Genomic DNA, 17,253 nt, shown 5'->3' with positions numbered 1-17,253 from the left:
GCCATATACGCCAGGTTCCTTGAAACATATGCTGTGCAGATGTTTCTTCCCTGCAGCAACTGTCTCAAGCAGCAAGGATGGACCGGCTTCCAGCAGCTACATTGGAATTAGCCCTTTTTAGCCTTCTCAAAAGAAGCTCTCTTTCTCTTAGACCTTGTTATTTATCCCTTTGCTGTGTTTGCCAGGAAGAGCATTAATTGCTCTACTGAGAGCACTATTACACTGTGTCATCTCAAATTGTCATGTCATAGGAATTGGTTAAATCCATAACCCCCCAAAAAATCATTAAGCAAGACAAGATCAAAATGCTTCCCCTCTGAAAGGGAGAGAAGATGCAGTTTCATTTAAGAAATAATGAGGTTACACATATAGAGATTTTGATGTGGAACAAAAAGATATATGAAGGAAACCCTGATTATCATATTAAAGTTGGTAATACGGTCACGTGCATACATTTAGAGAGGAAGCTGGGCAACTCAGATAAGTAGCAAGCATGTCTGGGTGGCAAAATGGCCATAATAAGGTTATAAGCACAATTAGGGTATTTTCCCTTGCTTAATTAATATGTTGATCCATCTGAAATACAAAGAAATTGAGCAATGAATAGACAAAATAGAGATGGTAGATAATTTTTATTTATTTAAATAGTGATATTTCAGATTCAAAGAGCATTATTTCCATTACAGACTGCAATATTTTTCTTTTTACCTACTTTTAAATTAAGAAAATGCACCTCTGTTCCAAACTTTGATGCTCAGCAGTACTTCTCTTGTCCAGAGTTTATATGCAGCACTGTTTTCTCCATCTAACGCAGTATCCGTAATCATACTCATCATCATCACAAAATGTTTTACAGAATCCTCTCACTCTTTCGCATCTCTCAATTCTATATTTCGGTTTTTCATCAAAGTTACTTCTGGCTGCAAAGAAAGAGAAAGACATCAGTCCAGTTTCTCATTCGGGACTCTTCTTACTAAGGGGAGAAAAATATTCTGTCGTAAGTGGTGAGATCATGTTGGTGAGAGATGGAGATTCTGGGATGGTTGTTTTATAGCACAATTTATCACTGTTTCAGAAAGTGACCAAGCCCCAAACATTGCACTTGCACAAAATGTGTATGTCCTTATCTTATATCTCACATCAATATTGAACTTCAGCTGGCGCCTAGAGGCTCTGCCTTCTCATCTGTTTTTCTTACTTTATTAAGACCAGATTTACTTTCCCATGTTTCCATTGAGATGAGGTTTATAGTACTTTACACACATGTAATTTCATTTGCATATGCTCTCAGTTTTTTCATTATTATTTTTAATCCTCACCTGAGGATTTTTTTCCCCCATTGATTTTTAGAGAGAGTGGAAGAGAGAGGGAAAGACAGAGTGAAACATCAATGTGAGAGAAACACATTAATAGCTTGCCTCCTGCAAGGCCCTGACCGGGGAGAAGCTTGCAACCAAGGTACGTGCCTTTGACCAGAATTGAACCCAGGACCCTTTGGTCCACAGGCCAATGCTCAATCCACTGAGCTAAGCCAGTGAGGGCTGTTCTCAGTTTTTTCAAACCTACTCTTATCGCCTCTTCAGAGAACCATTTAGTCAATGCTTTCTTCTCCATTCCAGATCTCACTCTAAATTGAAATATCCTTTTATTTTGCTGGAACAAATGGATATGTAGCTTTCACCAGTCTACATGTTTTAGTACTAAATTATATGTATTTTTCCTAAACATTAGTTATACTTTTATTCTTGCAGCCAAAATATAATCTCTTAAATGTTAGTTATAATTTATTCTGATTCTTTGCTATCTCCTACCCTGAATAGCCCAATAAGCATATAAAATAGAGATGGTAGATAATTTTTATTGTAACACAGTAGGCATGAAGATAGCAGATCAGAGACTAAAGCACTTTAGCTATAAGCATAGAAACTCAGTTGTGCTATACACTAAGCACTTAATAAAAAGAGGATCCCCAATTTAGTCCAGTTTGTTGTGAATCATCTAAGAAATGAAAAGAAGGATGTTCTGAGATTCCAAACTCACATCTTTGTGTTTATGCATTAAACCAGGGGTCCTCAAACTTTTTAAACAGGGAGCCAGTTCACTGTCCCTCAGACCGTTGGAGGGCCAGACTATAGTTTAAAAAAAAACTATGAGCAAATTTCTATGCACACTGCACATATCTTATTTTGAAGTAAAAAATCAAATCGGGAACAATACAATATTTGTATTTGCATGTGGCCCGAGGGCCGTAGTTTGAGGACTCCTGCATTAAACTATAGTAAAAGGAAGTAAATATTTTTGTTACTTTAAGATTTTATTTCTCTTAATGATTCAATTATGACCAATGCCTTTAAATAAAGATACTTGGAAGTCAGAATTATTTATTTCCCCCCAAATTTTATCATAGTACTTACTTATCTTAAATAAGTCATTCTGTCTATAGGACAGAATATACATAACCGAAATATATTTTGAACAAACATAGCCAACCCAAATATATTTTGAATATTAAATTTTTCATATGTCAGAAAAATAAAGAAAACATTTTCATTAAAATACGGAGAATGAATTACATTGAATTTAGATTAGAAGTATATTATGTCAACTCATAGGACCTAATTGGCAGCCTAGCATCTAATTGAAATTCAGAATGGTTTCATTTTAATTTCATATGTCTGCTATTTATTTGAGTACCTAAATTTCTCCAAGCATTAGGTTGGGAACTGGACAGAAACTTCAAATGTATAGAATGTAGAGAAGATTTTAAATGTACATACTTTATTATTAACATTAATAAAGTTAGCAGAAAAGAGATGGAAGTTAAGCTTAAAGTGCAAGAAATTGTCAGATGGGTTTTGACATATGAATATATGTATCTCCTTTGGGAATGGGAAACTAATTCATGATGACAGAATCCCTGGCCACTGGTGAATTTTGGTGAAAGCTAAAGTTATGTCAGAGCCTTACTTGATATAATTTAAAGTAGGGGAGAGGGTGATATATTATTTAACTAAAAAAAAAAAAACTTTTGCTGGGATAAGTACTTTTTAAGCTAATTAACATTCCTAAGACCCTGATATCTTGTCAACCCACCAAATCCAGGTTGAGTTTTAAGATATGCTAAATTCAGAAAAGAGAAGTATGGATTTATAATGATTATTGGTAACATTAAAATATAATAATGTTCTTTTTATTTTCTCATTATTTCAAATGATAGAAATGTTTTAAATCATGAAGAAACCTACAGAACTATATGATCTGGAAACAAAAAGTTTGTGTTGCAAAATTGGTTCTATCACTTCTTAGTTATTCGCAAAAATGTATAAATTTGGAATCATAACTATGTCATGTGAAAACTATAAATGTGAACAACATAACCTCAAAGTGTTTTTGTGAAGTTGGTTATGTAATGTTCTACACTGTACAATGCTATACAAATGTCACCCATGAGTGCATAAGTATTTTTGTATTATTTAAAACTAGTTGGCTTATATCACATGAAAACAAGAATAAGCCCTAGCCGCTTTTGCTCAGTGATCACAGGTTCCATTCTGGTCAAGGGCATGTACCTTGGTTGCAGGCTTGATCCCTGGCCCAGGTCAAGGTACATGCCGGAGACAACCAATTGATGTGTCTCTCTCACATGGATATTTCCTTCTCTGTCTCCTCCCCCTCCCTTCCACTCTTTCTAAACATCATTGGGAAAAATATCTTCTAATGAGGATTTAAAAAAAAAAAAAAAGCCTGTTTGGAGGAAGGACATGTAGCATCTCTTTCACCTACTGATACTTCTGTACTTTTTTAACATCACTGGAGAAATGAGGCCTAGTTTGGGACAGTAGAAGGAATATATGTTCCAGAAAGGTTTCTGGGAGTCTGGGCAAGAATGAAGTGCTACAAATGTGGTGGAGATACACTGTGGACAGCAACCTGAAACAAGTTGGAACAAGTCCTGTAAACATATGCATAGGGACAACTCTGCTAGGAAATCAGTGGTTAAAAGCTCAGTGGCCCCCATACAGGTGATTCAATGTTAGTTTTCCCAGGCCTTGTGGGGAGTTCTTTGTCCTCCCAGGAGAAATGTCTGGTATATATCTCCCCATCTGTTAGCAAATTACTTATCTGCAGATTACCTTTTTGCCCACCTCATGGTACTCCCTGCAAATAGAGGGGCAGAGTTGGATGTAGGAGGAGGTAGGTTTGGAAGACATCTACTTTTTCTGGGTCCAAGTTGAAGTCAAGGTAGGAGCAAGACCATGGGTCAGTGAAAGTTTGTATAATTTGTCTGAATCTTACAGAATCAGATGCTAGTGGGTTTCAGTCCTGTATACTCTATTTATTAGCTGTGATGTATTGAACAAATTATGTGGTTCACTCTAGTTCACTTTCCTTATGAAATTGAGGTTTTTGTGAAGTTCTGAAAACTGTAATGAGAAAGAATGTAAACGTATACAGTGTTAAAAAACTAATAAGTCCTCAAAATTAGGTGAGGGCGTGAGTGGGGGGTTAGAGGGCAATGGGGAGATAAGGACACATATGTAATACCTTAATCAATAAAATAAAATAAAATAATTAGGTTATTTGCATATCCTTTATTTTTACTTCCCTTTGGGAATCCTACTTAAAACTGACCCCAGGTGAAGCATTGCTATTCGAAGTTATGACCTGCTCTAGTGGAAGCACAATCCTCAAGTCTTAAAGCACTAGATAAGGCCAGCTGTATGACTTGGTCTCTGATCTATTTCAGCATGTAGCAAAATGCTTGAAACAACATACTCATCAAATGTGCAAATAACTGACAACATGACCCAGTGAATGAATATGTTATCATGGATAATAATCTAAGTGCTGTCATATACTAAAAAATCTCTCTGGGCTTTATTGCAGTCTCCCCATCAGTTATTCCCCATATCAACTGAGTAAATGACTTAACCCCTATACTACCTTCTTCAACTGTAAAACCTGTTTAATAATAAATGCCTATTTCAGAGGGTGTGTGGAATCTAATGAGCTAATAGATATGGAAATAGTTTCTAGCTTATGATTAGTCAAGTAAGGTTACATTGTCATCAGTGTGAGTGATTTATAGATTTGTAGCAGATTTTTGCAAATAATCCTTTACTAGCTCACTGTTTTTTCTTCATTTTTACTTTGAAATGAAGAGAGTGCCTTCTCTCGTGATCTCTACAGCACACTTTAGTAAGCAGCTGTGTTGTACTTGGCCCTGTGCTGAATACAGATGCAAAATGAATGGAATAGCTAAACGCCTTACCCTCAAAAGGCAGTCAACGTTTGTTAGGCAATGATGACATAGAAATAGAAACAATATTGTATCACTTGTGAAGACAACTCTGGGATATAAATAAAATGTCCTTGCAGCATATAATAAAGAGGTATAAACCCTTCCTGGAAAAGGCTGTTTTACTATTACTACTACTCCAGCTATTGCTACCCCTGCCATTTATTAACAGGTATGATTTATTAAGTGTTCATTAGGCTTCAGGTTCTTTCCTAAGAAGTTTATACTTATTACCTGATTTAATGCTCTAACAATCGTATGAGATAGGGATAACTATTCTCAGTTCACCCATAAGAACGCCTGAAGTTAAGACTCTGCACAAGGTTTCAGAGGGAATAGAAGAGGAGGGAGAATTAACAGTTAGTCATGTTGAACTCTGAACTCCTGAATGTTCTGTCACTTCATTGAAGATGTGACTTCTGGTTGTGTCTCAAAAAGCTGATAGCATGTTTTCATGAAATTGAGGGGCAGCCTAAACATCGATAGGTAATTTTGAAAGAATTTGTGATTGATGAAGAATGGTGTGACTTTTGGCACGACTGAAGTGACATGGACATGGGTCTCAAAAATAAAGCAAAGTCAAATTAAGCACACATGGCAAAAGACCTATAAAGCTGAGGAGCAAAGGTCTTTCACATCCCTGGTTAAGGTTATTCCTAAATATCTTAATTTTTTATTGTTGTTGTAATGGTAAGTGGGGTTGTTTTTTTAGTTTCTCTTTCGGAGAGATCATTTTTGGTGTATAAAAATGCCAGTGATTTCTGGGTGTTAATTTTGTATCCTGCTATGTTGCCAAATTCAATTTTTATGGAGTCTTTAGGGATTTCTATGTACAATATCATGTCATCTGTGAATAATGACAGTTTTACTTCCTCCTTTCCAAGTTAGATGCCTTCTATTTTTTCTTCTAGTCTGATCACTGTGGTTAGGACTTCCAGTAGTATGCTGAAAAAGAGTGGTGATAGCAGAAGTTACTGTAGTGAACAAGGTAATCTCAGGAAAGCATATAAAACAAGAAGAAAATGGATTAGGGACAAAAGCTAGAGGTCACTGAATTTAAGAGACTATAAAAAATGGAGAGGTCAACTAATAATTGTCAAAATGGCAACCAGCCAAAGCAGTGCTCAGAAGTTTAGCAAGATGAAGAATTAAAATAGGACTTGGGGTTTGATTATAGGAAAATATTTATAACATTAAGAAGAATGTTTTCAATTAATTGCTGTGGGTGAGTATATTGGGGAAAAGAATGTATAAGATTTCATAAAGTGGAGACTATGAGCCTAGGCTGTCTTTCAAAATGTTTAGTAAAGAATAGAATAAGGCAGATCAGAAAGTAGCTTGAAGAAAAAAAAAATCACCCATGAAATGTAACTCTACCTATAACATATCCAGAGCCCCTCCATTCCTCATTGTTTTTAGTATTACCATCCTGGACTGAGCTACCATAATGTTTTATCTATATTATTTCAATACCTCCTAACTCATGAAATCACTTCGGAGAAGTCTTTTTAAAACAAAATTCAAATCATGCTTTTCCATTGGGTAAAACCCTTTGGATTTCTCTCAGGATTAAAGGCAAGATCCTTTCTAGTTCCTAAGAAGCTCTGGGTAATCTGTCAACACATTCTCTTTCTAGCCACCTGCCCTCCCCAGTCACTCTTGCCTCACAGGCATTCCTCACAGATCTCAAGTGTGCTCCTATGACCACTTATTGCCCCACTTCATTATTTTGCTCAAATATCACCTTTTCAATAAGGGTTCCCTGAAAAATCCCATCTAAAATTATTATAACCCACTATTGTTTTGGGAGTGTTTGATTTATTATTTTCTGATGTAATTTTGTTTATTTATAATGTTTATTGTTTGTATTTATCTCCACATCTAGAATATGGGCTCCACGAAGATAGAGAATATTGTCTGCTTTGTTTGTTGATGTGTCCCAATCTTATATTATGGCAAACACATTTTAGGTTCTCAATGACTACTTTTTGAATTGGTGAATAAATGAGAGAAGGGACATGGAATGTAGTGTCTAACTCACTGTCAGTGTTATGAGTTGACATTGACCAGCTTGGGGGCGGATCTTATGTCTTATTAATTTTTTAACTCTATAAAACTTGATAGTACTTAAAGTTCAGTTTGTGATCAATAACTACCAGTTCTTTAAGATAGGAGCTATAATTTTTTTTATCTTCAAATCCAAATCCCATGACATTAAACCTGGGGAGAAGGAAGCCATTAATCAAATTCTGAATAAATAAATTACTAATTGGAATTAGATATTGTTCTTGCCCCAGGACAAGGAGGGGAAATAAATCTTGAAGTGGGTTGGGTTTGAATATTTGGAGTCAGGTTGAATTGTAATTCTTTTTCTCCTAGGCCTGTGCTGGGGTTTGATGGTGATATACCTCATTCAACATAACATTTTTAACTGATTCAGATGTGTATTGTATAAATAACAACAAAAATACTGTGTCTAATACCTGGAGTCTAGTTCATCAGGGTCAATGTTAATCAAGAATTACAGAAAACTAAAAGTGAAGGGAAATACATAGTGCCATGGAAAGTTTGATTCTGGGCCAAAGGAAGGGAAAATGAAAAAATTCAGTTCTTTATAGCTAATGAATTTAATATTATCTAGCTATTTTGTCAATCCGTGCCATGAAAATTACAGTGTATGAGCAAGAAATTTGCCAGAAATCTTCCCATCTATAAGTATTTGCCTTTTAAAATTTTCTTTTCTTCCTTTAAAATATTTTTTGGGGGTTAATTAATCTTGAGGGTAATATGAACAATTAGTGACAACACTTTCCCTTTAAGGAACAGACTACAGAATTTTAACAAAGGGGTTTCTAGAATTTTCAATGAATAACATCACACACAATAGTTAAAAGAATTCTGCAGGGACAAGCCATTGTGGCTCAATGGTTGAGAATCAACCTATGAACCAGGAGGTCACAGTTCAATTCCCAGTCAGGGCACATGCCTAGATTGTGGGCTTGATCCCCAATGTAGGGCGTGCAGGAGGCAGCTGATCAATGTTTCTCTCTCATCATTGATGTTTCTCTCTCTCTCTCTCTCTTTCTCTCTGAAATCAATTAAAAAATATTAAGAAAAAATATTTCTCCAGGGAATTTCATAGTTGAAGCTCATAGATTTACATTCTCCTTCAAGTTTGTCACATTTGTCCCTTGAACTGAAGGCAGAGGCTTATGGCTTGAATAGACACTGAACTATATTCAAGGAGAGACCAGCTCAGTAATTTATATGGTTTTTGTTTTCTCTGTCAAACACCAAAAGATGAAGGATCTACCAGTCAGACTAGTTCATGTGCAGAGATGCCTCGAGTGTCTTCTAGAACACCTCTCGCCATTTACCACTACTCAGTGGCCACTGAAAAACTCAATTCTTATTTTCCCCATATTATTACTATATTAGGCTTCTCAATTTTACTTTATAGGTCTTGATGTAATGATAGCCCAGTGTCTACCTAGATAAAAAAAGTAATAATCAAACTTTCATATCAAGCATTTAATTTTACTAATCTCAACATGGCTGATATATGTATTGTCCAAAGATTAGGCTCATATATTAATATTCCTGGATTCACCAATATATCATCTGTGGTCCATATAAAATGACATATGAAAATTTCAAATAGAAATTTGTTCTCACAAGGCACAGAAAATGTATTGACTACCTGAAAACATTGTTGATTTTTTGGCAAATGAGTGCTTAATTATAACCAGGGGTTCCAACCCAGGCCTCTCAAATAGGATATTTGGCAATTTAGGTAGACATATTTTGTTACAATCAGTGGGAAGAGTGTTATTGGCATCTGATGGGTAAAGGCTAGGGATGCAGAGAAACATCCTGCAGCTAAAGACACAGTGCACAACCCACAGCAAAGGACTGTCTGGACCAAAATATCAATAGTTCCAAGGTTGAGAAACCCTGTTTAAATGAATAATGTAAAATTACTCTTGAAGATACTTATACTACAAGGCAACACATTAAGCAGTCAAAGTCTATTTTAAGTTATTCAAATATGTGAAAGATAATGCCTGTAAATATCCAGTGTATGCTTAGCAAGTAACTGTTTCATAATGGGAACTCATATGTTTATTAAAATAAAACTCTAAAAATTAAATAGTTTCTTGTGATAGAAATATATCTAGAAACACTATCAAATTAGAAAAATATTCTTTCTTTGTGCATATCACTGCAATAGATAATGGTTAGTATGAGCATAGGTCCTTACATCTCATATTTTGCAGCTAGAAAATGGAATGAGATGTCATAATAAATAATTCAAGAGAGTAGCTTGGGCCTGGAAAATCTTTGACTTCTTATCTGAGTCTAAGTGTGATCCATATGTTTCCACTCAATACATTTCTTTTTTTTTTTTAATATATTTTATTGATTTTTTACAGAGAGGAAGGGAGAGAGATAGAGAGTTAGAAACATCGATGAGAGAGAAACATCGATCAGCTGCCTCCTGCACATCTCCTACTGGGGATGTGCCCGCAACCCAGGTACATGCCCTTGACCGGAATCAAACCTGGGACCTTTCAGTCCGCAGGCCAACGCTCTATCCACTGAGCCAAACCGGTTTCGGCCTCAATTTCTTTTTTATTTAGTTAAATTACCAAAAAATTATTCAATTTTATTTAGGGGGGGTAGGGAGAAAAGTTTCTGTTTCTATTGCTATATTGGAATATTGATGGTTTTTAAAAATTGGAATTAATAGAAATTATTAAGTTTCATTCCTAAACTCAAAAAAGAAGCAGATTTTGCGTTTTTGAATAGAAACTGTATGATTCAGAGGTATGGTTAAGAGTGTATTTGTTGGGGGAAATACTGTGGACTTTCCAGGAAGTAGGAATCAGAGGAACTCCAGTAGAGTAGAGCTGAGAGTGAATATTCTGCCTGTCTTTCACTGTCTATATCCTGAGTCAGGGTCATTTCCCAGGACTGAGGAGGTGAATTCACCTATTAGTCACAGTTTCTGACTTTCTTTGTCAGAATATTTAATTACGTATAGCCTCTTTGCCTTTATCACATTATTTTCCTCCTCCTTTTTTACTCCCTCTTCTATTTCCTGATACATATTTTTTTTCTCTCAAAGAAATAATAAGAATAGAAATTGGAGTTCGTTGTGATTTTCCTCTGCTCTTCTGTTCTTTCATCACTTTCTCACTTAAGCTCTGTGTCTCTCATGCAAAAGATCTGCACTCTCAGTGTCTACTTTTTCAATCCCAGTGGATTTACCTTTTTTCCTGGTATTACCCATTGAGCAGTGTTTAACTATAAAATAGCAGCCCAAATCTACTGCTAGCTTGTATCTCAGAAATATGCTCTTCCCATTTCTTTGACTTAGGGTTTCTCAAAACATTACTTACATCAACTCACATAAGGCACATAGAACTTTAAATAGTGGTGAGGAATTTCCATAATATAAATTCTGCTTACTCTGGTACCAAGAGATCAAGAGAAAATGCAATGTAAAGGCACCAGATACGTATGTGGCATAGAACCACTTCTGAATGGTTCAATGTTAAATTTTATTTGATTCTTTGTGTATTACAGAGATACACAGGCCTGGAAGGATGTGCTGGGAAGGCTTAGTAATTCTGATCCTCTCTTCTTGGACCATGTGTCTCTTTTCTTCTGTCCTCTTTACCTCTGTAAGCAGCAATGAGTTCCAGGTCTTATGCAGTAAGCAATCCTAATTTCAGTTTCATGGCACTCAACTTTACAGCGACCATTACCCTTTTTGCACAGTTTCCTCATATCCACGCTACCATACTGGGGGAATTTCTTTCTGGCTGTAAGAAGGAAAGAATGACTGAGATTAGCAACCTAACTATGACACACCCATATTTTAAAAGGAGAAAGAAAGTTCAAGAAGCAAAAGGTCATAGAACAGGGCAAAAGAAAAAAATGCCTCTTCTAATGAAAATTCTACTGAGGAAAGGTGAGGTGAATATACCATCCCTTAATGCAAAGTCAATCCTGTAAATCAGACAGTGTCTGGGACCTAAGCGAGGTGTGCCCTGCTTGCTGCCTTACAGGTTACTACATAGTAATCCTATATAATAAAGAGCTAATATGCTAATTAGACCAAACAGCAGAACAACTGTCCAGACAACCTTCCAGACAAAGCTGGGGTTGCGAGGGCTGGCCAAGGCTGCGAGGGGCTGTGAGGGCTGAGCCCCTTGCACAAATTTGATGCATCGGGCCTCTAGTTCAAGGATAGTTCCCAAAGTCAACAGGGGAAAAAAAGGTGTTCATAATTTATTTTCTGTTGGGTTTAGTCTCTACAATCATCTAATTGTATTGGGTTTCCCCCTTTTCTGATTTCACAAACATTACAGTGGTTCTCAACCTTCCTAATGCTGCGACCCTTTAATATAGTTCCTCATGTTGTGGTGACCCTCAACCATAAAATTATTTTCATTGCTATTTAATAACTGTAATTTAGCTATGGTTATGAATCATAATGTAAATATCTGATATGCTATATGTGTTTTCCGATGGTCACGACCCGCAGGTTGAGAACCGCTGATTTAGACGAAACATTGTGCTTTATGAGTTCTTCAAGAGATTTCCATTGCAGCTTGATTTTACTTTTCTAAAGTGTTGAGAGAGAGAGGGGGTCATTGTTGGACAATTTGTCCGACTTCCTACAATTCTTCTGGGTATTACCACGTTTTACTTCTTTGAAGAAATGATCTAACTTAGACACATGTCCGATGACAGCATTGATTTTTTTTTAATTGGAATGTCTAGAACGTGTGGCCTTTGTTGGCCATGACATGATTTCTAAAATTACCAGGCTCTGACATACATGTTTTATCTTGTAGCTTGTAGATTGACACTCATTAGTTTATTATTTAGAATAGTGCAAGATACTTGGGGGATTGGGGAATGTTGGTCTGATAGGCTGTAAGATCCATTCCAAGCAAAATGTATCTTAATTTTATATTTCACATTATATGTAGGCCCATGTGTTTTCAGAAGCCCTTTATTTTAGAGTCTTTTTTTTTTGTTCACCCATCAGTTTTTATAACTAATGCTCTTACTCATACGGTGAGATTAAGGACAACTGGTATGGGAGAATTCTAAATTTTGCAGATATCTGACCAAAGAGTAGATTCAACTATTTTTGTATATTTCTGGTATGAAATAAAATAAGTTTTACCACTACTTCCTGCCATCAATTACAGCTTTGTGTCCCAATCAGTGCCTTTAAAGGCCAGGTCTTTCTTGCTAGACATTCTGTCTGCATTTTCAACAGTTGGTGGTGAGTAATGATACTTATTAGTGAATGCATAGACATTATCCATATTGTTGTTATAAGAAGTTGATATAAAATCTAGCTCTTCCATTAAAATTAGCTCTCACTATGACTGAAGCAGTGCAGAATATGGCTTATAGCAGAAAAAAGTAGTTACTCTGCACAGATTAAATATTAACTTCTAAATATCATTATCTAGTCTACTATTTCTGAGGAGTTATTATTGTTAAATCCATATGGTTTGCTAGTGAAAGAAACTTGAATTACACTCACTTTCGACAGAGATCTGTCACAGGTCACACTATTGTCTAATAGTCACTATTGTCCAATTGACCTCACCCCTTCCCTTATTAGTTCTTTATCTTAGTTCACCTTTCTAAAATTATTGTTTTCTTTCTTCTCATTCTGACCTTTACATATAGGTAGTCCCCAAAATGTGTCTTTGGATCACCTATATTCATCTTTGCAAGCATCCATCCACTCATTCAACTATTAAGTACAGTTGACCCTTGAAGAAAGCAGGCCTCAGAGGCACCCACCTCCCACAAAGTCCAAAAGCCAACTATAACTTTTGACTCCCCCAAAACTTAACTACTAATAGCTTACTGTTGACCGGAAGTCTTACCAATAACATAAACAGGTGATTAACGCATATTTTGGATGTTCTATGTATTATATACTATATTCTTACAACAGTAAGCTAGAGTGAAAGAAGTGTTATTAAGAAGACCATGAGGATGAGAAAATGATTTATAGATTTGTTGAAAAATATGTATTAGTAAGTGAACCCACACAGTTCAAGCCTGTGCATACTCCTTGTTAAGCTCTATACCAGTCTCTATAGCAGGGGTTCTCACCCTGGGCACTATTGATCTTTGGTTGAACAATTCTTTGATGTGAGATGCTATCCTGTTCACTGAAGGATGTTTAGCAATATCTCTGGCCTCTACCACTAGATGCTAGTGGTACCAGTTGTATCAACCTAAAAGCTCTCCAGACGTTGCCAGACAATACATAATTGACCTATATTGAAAACCATTGTTCTCCTGGTGCTGTGATAAGCCAAACATACATTATCTCTACCCTCAGATACATTGTTCAAATATAATCTTCTCTGATTGTATTTGAAAATGCTGATCATTTTCAAGAAAGTGATCTCTCTTTTCATTGCTCTCACATGTAATATTCATATCGCATGGTAGAGGAATTCTTTAAAATAATATATGAAGTCCTATTTAATCTATAAGCTAGAAATGAGCTAGATGATTCTTAAAATATTTTCAACCCATGATTTCTTATTTTTACTAATCTGCTATTTTATTCCTTAGGCTACCATTCACCTCCTTGGAAATGGGGAAAATCATGACTACACTTTCAGCACAAGACTATACTATCTATCCTATGATCAAAGTACATACTAAATTTAAAGAAAAATAATTATTGGCAATGGCACATTTTTCAATTTGACAGATAAAGCAAAACAATAGGTGAGAATAAAAATAACACCTCATTTGTAGACATTCAGTGCATTTGTAAACTCTAGAAAATAAAGAGGAAAACTAAGTGAGTTCACTGGAAATTTCCTTACATAGAAAATGTAAGGACATTTATCTGGACATTTTTTCATCTGTAACTGTCTTAACTGGGAATAAGGTTTTCTATCTCAATTTTGAGTAAGAATTTTCTCCATTTAAAGATGAGGTATAAAAAAAATCAACTCTGAAAGATTGTCATACAAATGTCATTTAATTTTATTCAGTTTAGTTCAACTACCATATGTTGGTGAACTAACTCTAAGATGAAAGACAAGATTTTTACTGTTTTTATTATTTCCTAAAATGTCTATATTTTATACCACATCTCTTCTAATTTTGTGGAGAAAATATATATCTTGCCATATTTCTTTCACTTTTATATTTTTTTGTCAGTAATAGTGTTCTCTACAAGTTTTGTATATATGTAATTAACAAGGACAATGACCTCATTTTGTAAATATAATAAAAAATATACAAATAGTTAACATTGATGTTCTAATCTATGTTACTACATTCCCCAAGTGGTTTATAATTTCTAAGTCTACAGGACACATACATTTTTTAATTTGTTGAAAAATGCATTAATAACTTTGGTTATGAGTAGGGACTCCCGATTTGGCTACTACAAGGAAAAATAAATTAATAATATACAAAAACACTTGGCATAGTGATTTACTATTATTAGCTACTATTGGAATTAAGAGAAAAATATTTATCACATATGAATAGAATTTTATTTTGGTTCTTTCTAGAGCCGAAAAAAATCCAGAGATCTTTTTCTAACGATTTATTTTCTTACCTAAATTAACAACAGCATTACTTTGTTACTTTATTGATGCTTGCCCAACAGTAAAAATGTTGCAGAAATACAATTATCTGTTATATGTTACATATAATACTAAATATTTTAATGCTCGTGGTATTAAATTAATGAATGTCTGAATAAATAATATAAGAATTTATACCTAGAAGTTTCCATTGATATCACTTTTGTTAGCAGATGCCCCTATTTAGAATTTTATCCACTTCAACCTTTCAATGATAATTAATCAGTTAATTATGTGTAAATTTTTAGATTGTCATGATGGACTCTTTTAATATTCACAATGAAAGATAAGTTGACTTAGTCTCCTAGACCTCAGTTATGATCTTTACTGGACCTAAGAAAATAATATAGGTACTAAAAATAACTATTCTTATAGTTAGTGAATTTGAGCCTGATTTCAGTGCTGGCATCATAAATTGAGTAGACTTGAGTATGTCCTTTCACCTTAAGCTCTTTAAGAAGAAGAGAATAGACTCAGTGATGGTTCTATCTCCAAAACTTATTTTTCTATTTCGGTACAATTAATACTCATACATTAATTCAGAAGAAGAGAATCATGTTACATACCTGATGTGAGGATATAGTCCTTAAGGGGGAAAAAGTTCTCATGAAAAATAGAGCTCATATGCAAGGTATTACACTCAACATTCATATGATCGGTAGCACTCAAAGACATGAGTATTGACTAAAAATATTGAAAGAAAGGTCAAGAAGGGACATGATTTGCTGATAGTACAAAGAACAGAATATTAAGGAGGGCTTTCTACTAATTGGAAGTACTATGCTACCTTAGGCTTAAAAGAAGACAAAGATAAATAGATTGATGGCTTTCTACTAATTGGAAGTACTATGCTACCTTAAGCTTAAAAGATAGATTGTTCCCTGACAATGAACCATTTACTCTTTACAGTTGATTATGTTAAAGACTATTTTCCCAGCAAGAACAGATTTTAACTGATTGTTGCAGGATGGAAGTGATAAGACTAATGTATTGATCTTATATATTTTTTAAATTTTTCATCTTGAGACCATTTTAGACTTACAGAAGAGTTACAAAAATGATAGAGGCCAACTTCCCCTATGGTAACATCTCATGTAACTATGCCTCACTTATCGAAACTAAGAAGTTATTATTGGTATAATACTGTTAAATAAACTATAGACTTTATGTTTCACCTGTTTTCCCATTATTGTCCCCCTTCTTTTCTGTTCTGGGGTCAAATCTAGAGCATCACAATGCTTTTGGTATAAAAATTACTTTAAACCCTTTTTTATTACCACACATTTAACCAGAAATAGTGGATGTCTTCTCAAATTCATTCGCACAAATATACCCATAAACCTCTATGTTACCTGGTAAAATTGTGACCCAAATGAGAAGAATAAAGAAAAAGAGATGAATCTTCATGGTAGGGAATGCCTTAGGAAAAAAGTGTCAATGGATCTTCTTTTTCAAGTCGGGTTTTTCACCTAAGGAAACAGAACCCTTTTTATTTATAGATGCTCCTGGGAAGTGGTCTAACTACTGAGGCTTATCAATAGCGAGAACATTTGTATGCTTGGTTGAATTGTGCCATGTTCAAAGGACATGGTCACAAAAATTATTTTTAAGTTTTGTCATGAAAGTAACAACTAATTATGTTACCTTAATATATTCATGAAAACACAATCTTTAAGGGATTTTTGAAGAATGTGGGTTTGGATTGCTTAAACATTGCAGTAAAAATGTTGCAGAAATGCAATCCTCCGGTATATGTTATATATAATGCTAAATATTTTGATGCTCATAGTATTAAATTAATGAATATCTGAATCAGTAATATAGGATTTTGTTTTATAGGAGTTTCCATTGAGATCACATTTGTTTACAGATGAAAACTATGAGAACCAGGGAGGTTGAATGATTTATTTTAATTCAGATAATATGTAATTATTTAAATGTGATATGACGAGCAAATTCTGGATTCACTAATGAGCATGGAAAATACCTTATGCAGTAGGTTTTTAAGTCTGACATAAATTTCAAATAATAAATTATCTGATTTTAAAATTCTAAATCCAATGTTTTAATTCTGTTTATGGAAAGGGAAGTGATTTCTGATCCAATTTTCATATTGCAAAGTCTATTATTTCATATAGATGCAGAAGAGCTGCAAGTCTTGCACACTATACAGAAACCGATGCTGTAGTCAGAGAACAGTTAATTACCTCCTACCACAGAGTCAAGAGAATTTCTAGGACAGTGGTTCTTAAACATTAGCTACATCACTACCCCCTAGAGGGCTTGTTAAAA

General features: G+C 34.8%; 1 protein-coding gene and 1 pseudogene across 1 annotated transcript; both read right to left on the bottom strand.

Moving 5' to 3' along the window:
- Positions 1 to 780: 780 nt before the first annotated feature.
- LOC139012905 (beta-defensin 110-like) lies at positions 781 to 10,592 on the bottom strand (annotated as a pseudogene).
- A 386-nt stretch (positions 10,593 to 10,978) lies between these two features.
- On the bottom strand, positions 10,979 to 16,368 carry LOC139013187 (beta-defensin 110-like). Its single transcript, XM_070419353.1, has 2 exons — positions 16,314 to 16,368; positions 10,979 to 11,127 (listed from the first exon to the last, which is right to left on the bottom strand). Exons 1-2 carry the CDS (start codon positions 16,366 to 16,368, stop codon positions 10,979 to 10,981), a joined length of 204 nt encoding a protein of 67 aa, XP_070275454.1.
- Between the last annotated feature and the right edge of the window lie 885 nt (positions 16,369 to 17,253).

The sequence above is a fragment of the Myotis yumanensis genome, unplaced genomic scaffold, assembly GCF_028538775.1.
Source record: "Myotis yumanensis isolate MYYU_CA2020_CCGP unplaced genomic scaffold, mMyoYum1.0.hap1 SCAF_6, whole genome shotgun sequence".
NCBI classification, from domain to species: Eukaryota; Metazoa; Chordata; class Mammalia; order Chiroptera; family Vespertilionidae; genus Myotis; species Myotis yumanensis.
The sequence above is the reverse complement of the archived record's forward strand: the minus strand, read 5'-3'. Positions and strand labels throughout refer to the sequence as shown.

Excerpts from the sequence above, each read along its gene's own strand:
- LOC139013187 (XM_070419353.1), bottom strand. The coding sequence starts at position 16,368 with ATGAAGATTCATCTCTTTTTCTTTATTCTTCTCATTTGGGTCACAATT. Across the intron at positions 11,128-16,313 it reads TTGGGTCACAATTTTACCAG|CCAGAAAGAAATTCCCCCAG; the intron begins GTAACATAGAGG and ends TCCTTCTTACAG.